The sequence below is a fragment of the Morone saxatilis genome, unplaced genomic scaffold (assembly GCF_004916995.1).
Source record: "Morone saxatilis isolate NCDOM2014 unplaced genomic scaffold, NCSU_SB_2.0 Contig4, whole genome shotgun sequence".
NCBI lineage: Eukaryota > Metazoa > Chordata > Actinopteri > Moronidae > Morone > Morone saxatilis.
The window spans coordinates 18,600,960-18,605,521 of record NW_023339984.1 but is presented as its reverse complement, the minus strand read 5'-3'; the positions used below and the strand labels follow the sequence as shown (position 1 = coordinate 18,605,521).

The window sequence follows — 4,562 nt, the reverse complement described above, 5'->3', positions numbered from 1 at the left end:
AGCATTCAATTCTGACTAGGGCAGTACTGACTCTTACTTGAAAGTAGACTTGGTCTATCTAAGACTATTGACCTGGACTTGAACTCACACCATGACTCAGATAGAAATATTAAATATTTATGGTCTGAACTCAAATATTGATACTTGACTCCAACATGAACTTAGATATCGCTGATTTGGACTAATGACTCGGACTCCATTATGAATAATATAACTTAAACTTGGACATCTGTGACTTGTGGTCCCTCAGTGTATCTGGAACATTTAAACAGGATATGGGACTGGCCTGAACTGTATTACTTCAGGAGGAAAGTGGCATTAACTGAGTGAGGAACAATGTAAGTTGTGGGTCTCTGGACTGACTGCAACCAATAAAACATCTAGTACAGCATTGGATTAAATATTTATGAATTGATCTTGGACTGGGACATGAATATTGATGACTTCGACTTGGACTCTACTATCACTGACCTGAGTATGGACTATCTAAGACTTTGACTTGTACCCAGACCAGAATAAACAATTTGGACTTATTGGACATAAATGAACATTGACATCACTGTGAACCAGAGTTGGATTTGGACACATATTTTGGCAGCTTGGACTTGAGCTGGAACAAGGATTAGTACTGTCCCCTAATAGTCTACCAAACTGTTGATGAGACCTTCCATCAGTCTGACAGTTCACAAAAACTTAGACGTGGACATGAATATCAATTACTTCAACTTGTAGTCTGACATTAATATTTACCACTGGGATTGGTACATGGGCATATATATTAATAACTTTGACTTTTGGGATGCCTGGTTAGCTCAGTTGGTGGAGCTGGCGACCCATGTACCGAGGCTGAGTCCTTGCTGCAGCGGCCCAGGGTTCGAGTCCGACCTGCGTGTCGTCCCCTCTCTCTGCCCTTTCCTGTCTGTCTTCAGCTGTCACTATAATAAAAAAAAATATATATATTTTTTTTTACTTTTGGACTATTGACTTCAACTTCGACATGAACTTTGATTACTTTGACTTCTACTCGGAGCTAACCAGACTGCTCCAGATGATTTGTTACACATAAAAGGATAAAAGGATAGATTGGATGAACCATCTGTCTATCACTTCAAGAATGTAGTACATACAAGCAAAAATACCCCTTTATGCTGATGACATAGTTATTTATACACATGATCTCTCCATAGCACAGCAAGAGCTTCAGACTTTATTTCAGTCATAACAAACTTATCTGCAGAGTCTAAAATTGGTTTTAAATGCTGAGAAGACAAAGTTCATAGTCTTCTCTAAAGCTTGCTTACAGTTGCTTGATGATTTTAGTATTTTCACATCTGATAGTAAATCCATATAAAGGGTGCCCTCGTACAAGTACCTGGATATCTGGATAGTAAACAAGCTTTGATTTAATGTACATATTGCTACTCTAGATTGGAAGCTCAAAGTGAAAACTGTCTGTGATTGATTATGTTGACATATTGTAGATGCATGCTGCCTCCTCCATCGTATCTGTCTCTATCAAATAAATCCAAAAAATAAAATACACCATGCAATAAAGGCATTTTAATTGTTTAAAAGAGATTTTTATGTACAAGTAACTTGCATTTAGACTCCGACATTAAAGACACATTGACTCAGACATAAATGTGAGGATTTTAGTTGATGTACGTTGGTGTTATACGACGACCAAAAGCAGATGTTTTTACACTTGAATGTCTGGATGTACTCTCTATTTCTGTCTGTCTGTCTGTGAGTCTGTGTGTTTGTGTGTTTGTGTGTGTGTGTGTGTGTGTGTCTGTCTGTCGGTTTGTCTTTCTGATGTCTGAAACAGAAAAACTCAGTTAAAATGCAGTTGAATCATCAGTTGTTGGTATTTTTAGCTCATCTGTCAAACTGTCGGAAGCTGCTTTTTTTGTTGATTTTCATCCTGTTTTCTGCCGACTTTCAGTTTCAAACACAATCACACACACGCACAGACTCTCACACACACACACACACACACACACACACACACACACACAATCTTTTAAATGTAATCTCCAACTGTGCTTATTTCCTGATGTATACACTGTCCATCTGTGTGTGTTAATCAGGGCGATGGATCTACACACACAGTGACAGTCTCTGCTAGGTGATCTTTGACCTTTACAGAATTATCCATTGAAAGTGTGCGTGTGTGTGTGTGTGTGTTAATTAAAGGCTTTCATTAGACGCTCCTCTGATCACATAATCTGTTGACGTGTGATTGGCTAACAGATGATTGGTTAGTGTCGGGCACTCTGATGGTTTAAAACCTGTGACATCAGTCAGTTAATGTTCGTCTGTGATCTGATCGGTCGGGACCCGTCCAGCTGCAGCAGTTATTTTAAATAAACTGAGGGAGAAAATGAAAAAAATCAAAGGCAAATTCTGACATATGGATCGATGATTGGTGGACAGAATTACAAGGTTAAATAGAATTCACAGGAATTGATTGAATTTGTATTCATTGTTTTGATCGTAGCTTCCTGGAGGTTCTGATATGATGCCAGTAAAAACCCAATCAGATAGATGAAGAGATAATACAAATGATCAATATATTTGTCTTTTGGTACATTTATTTTAGACAACATATTTTCTGTTATTCCCTCTGATACAAAGTTTTATAGCCCTAGCTACTTATTACTAGCGGTCAACTACTTTAGCCACTATCTGTAGCTGCTACTGTTAGCTGGTCAGCAGCTAATTTAGCCGTCCTACGAGGTGGGTCGGGTCGGACTGTGAGCTCAGAGCACGGCTGCAGGGTCGGTCTCTGCTACAGGAGCTGTGGAACTCTCCTTTAATAAAAAGAAAAGACCAAATATTTAATTTAAGTTGATACCGTTTCTCTTCTACTTGTGATTGGCTTGTGTGCATAATTATTATGTATGTCGTTATATTTCATACAATCAATCCAACATCAAACTGACTTCATGCTGCTTCATTGATTAACTGATTGATCTGATTGCAGGAATCTTGGGAAATCTGGACTGAGAGTGTCCTGCTTAGGACTGGGTGAGAAAACACACACACACACACACACTTACATATATACCACACAGTCAGTCAGTGATGTTCTTTCTCTTTTCACAGGAACATGGGTGACATTTGGCTCTCAGATCTCTGATGAGGTACTCTGCGTGTGTGTTATAGAGTGTGTGTGTGTGTGTGTGTGTGTGTGTGTGTGTGTGTTTGTTATAGAGTGTGTGTGTGTGTGTGCTGAACGCATGAACAAACAATTACATAACCATTACTGTAGGTTTCTGCACACGTTAATGTGGGTTACTGCCTCTGTGTGTAGATGGCGGAGAGCGTGATGACGGTGGCGTACGACAGTGGAGTGAACTTGTTCGACACAGCAGAGGTTTACGCCTCGGGGAGGTACAGTACAAACTGTCTGTCTGACTGTCTCACCTCTCAGTGAGTGTGTTTCCATCCGTCTGCTTGATGCTCATTTTCAATGTGATAAAGTCTCATTCAGACGTTCACTGAGCTCCTCGCTCATGTTAACTCTGCTGAAGGTTTTTCAGATTCTCCAGGATGTGTGGGCGTTATAAAGTATAGTCACATCTCAATGTCCTTCACAGCATCTAAAGTAGCAGCTGATTTAAGCACAAAGCCATTCAATATGTTCAACAATCAAAGTACGAGGCTGCAGCTCCAGCATGAACCCCTCCAGAGGGATGAGGGAGTGACCACACCTCCAGTCTGAATGAGGCTTTGGTGAAGAAACGATGAAATCCAGTCAGAACAATAAAGGGTTAATGTGTGTGTGTGTGTGTGTGTGTGTGTGTGTGTTTTAGGGCAGAGACGACTCTTGGAAACATCCTGAAGAAGAAAGGATGGAGGTAAACAGATGTTTACTGTCTGTCTCTCGTTCTTCCTGCAGCTGTGAAACCATAAACACTTACACACACTCATTATTGTAGAATATTAAATGAGTCACATATAAACATCAGGGCGTCTATTTACAGGTCCGTCTGTGTGTGATGACACAGCAAACCGGGATAATAATAAACTGTATTTTGTCTTGAAGATGTGACTCAGCAGTTTTTCATCACATGCTTCATCACGTCCTTTTAATCTTCTCTCCTCCTCCTCCTCCCTCCATCCCTCACAGTAACTGATGCTGACACCAATAACTCTCTCTCTCTTTGTCTCTGTGTGTCTCTCTACCAGGAGGTCCAGTTATGTGGTGACCACTAAGATCTACTGGGGAGGACAGTGAGTGCTGACATCACACCATCAGCTGGATTTCAATATGTTTCACTGCAGTAACGTGTGTTATTACACTGTGTGTGTGTGTGTGTGTGTGTGTGTGTGTTCACAGGGCGGAGACAGAGCGAGGGTTGTCACGGAAACACATCATTGAAGGTAAACAACATTTAAAATCTAAACGTCAGCATTGATGTTTTCCATGTGTTTGTTTTATATTCCAAATACACTCCATAGTGTTTCTACAGCAGCTCACACCCCAGGTTCTCCCTCACACTTCACAGCCCGTTCTCATTCCCAGGTTGAAAGATACAGATGCGAGCAGTGTTCAG

General features: G+C 40.6%; 1 protein-coding gene across 1 annotated transcript; it reads left to right on the top strand.

Annotated features, from left to right (window-relative positions):
- Positions 1-2,986: 2,986 nt before the first annotated feature.
- Positions 2,987-4,243, top strand: LOC118337968 (voltage-gated potassium channel subunit beta-3-like; the record flags this gene model as incomplete). The annotated part of the gene is given in 5 exon segments (XM_035675126.1): positions 2,987-3,030; positions 3,109-3,146; positions 3,317-3,396; positions 3,819-3,863; positions 4,195-4,243. Coding segments are annotated over 5 exon segments (256 nt in total), but the record flags the coding sequence as incomplete, so codon positions are not given.
- Positions 4,244-4,562: the final 319 nt, after the last annotated feature.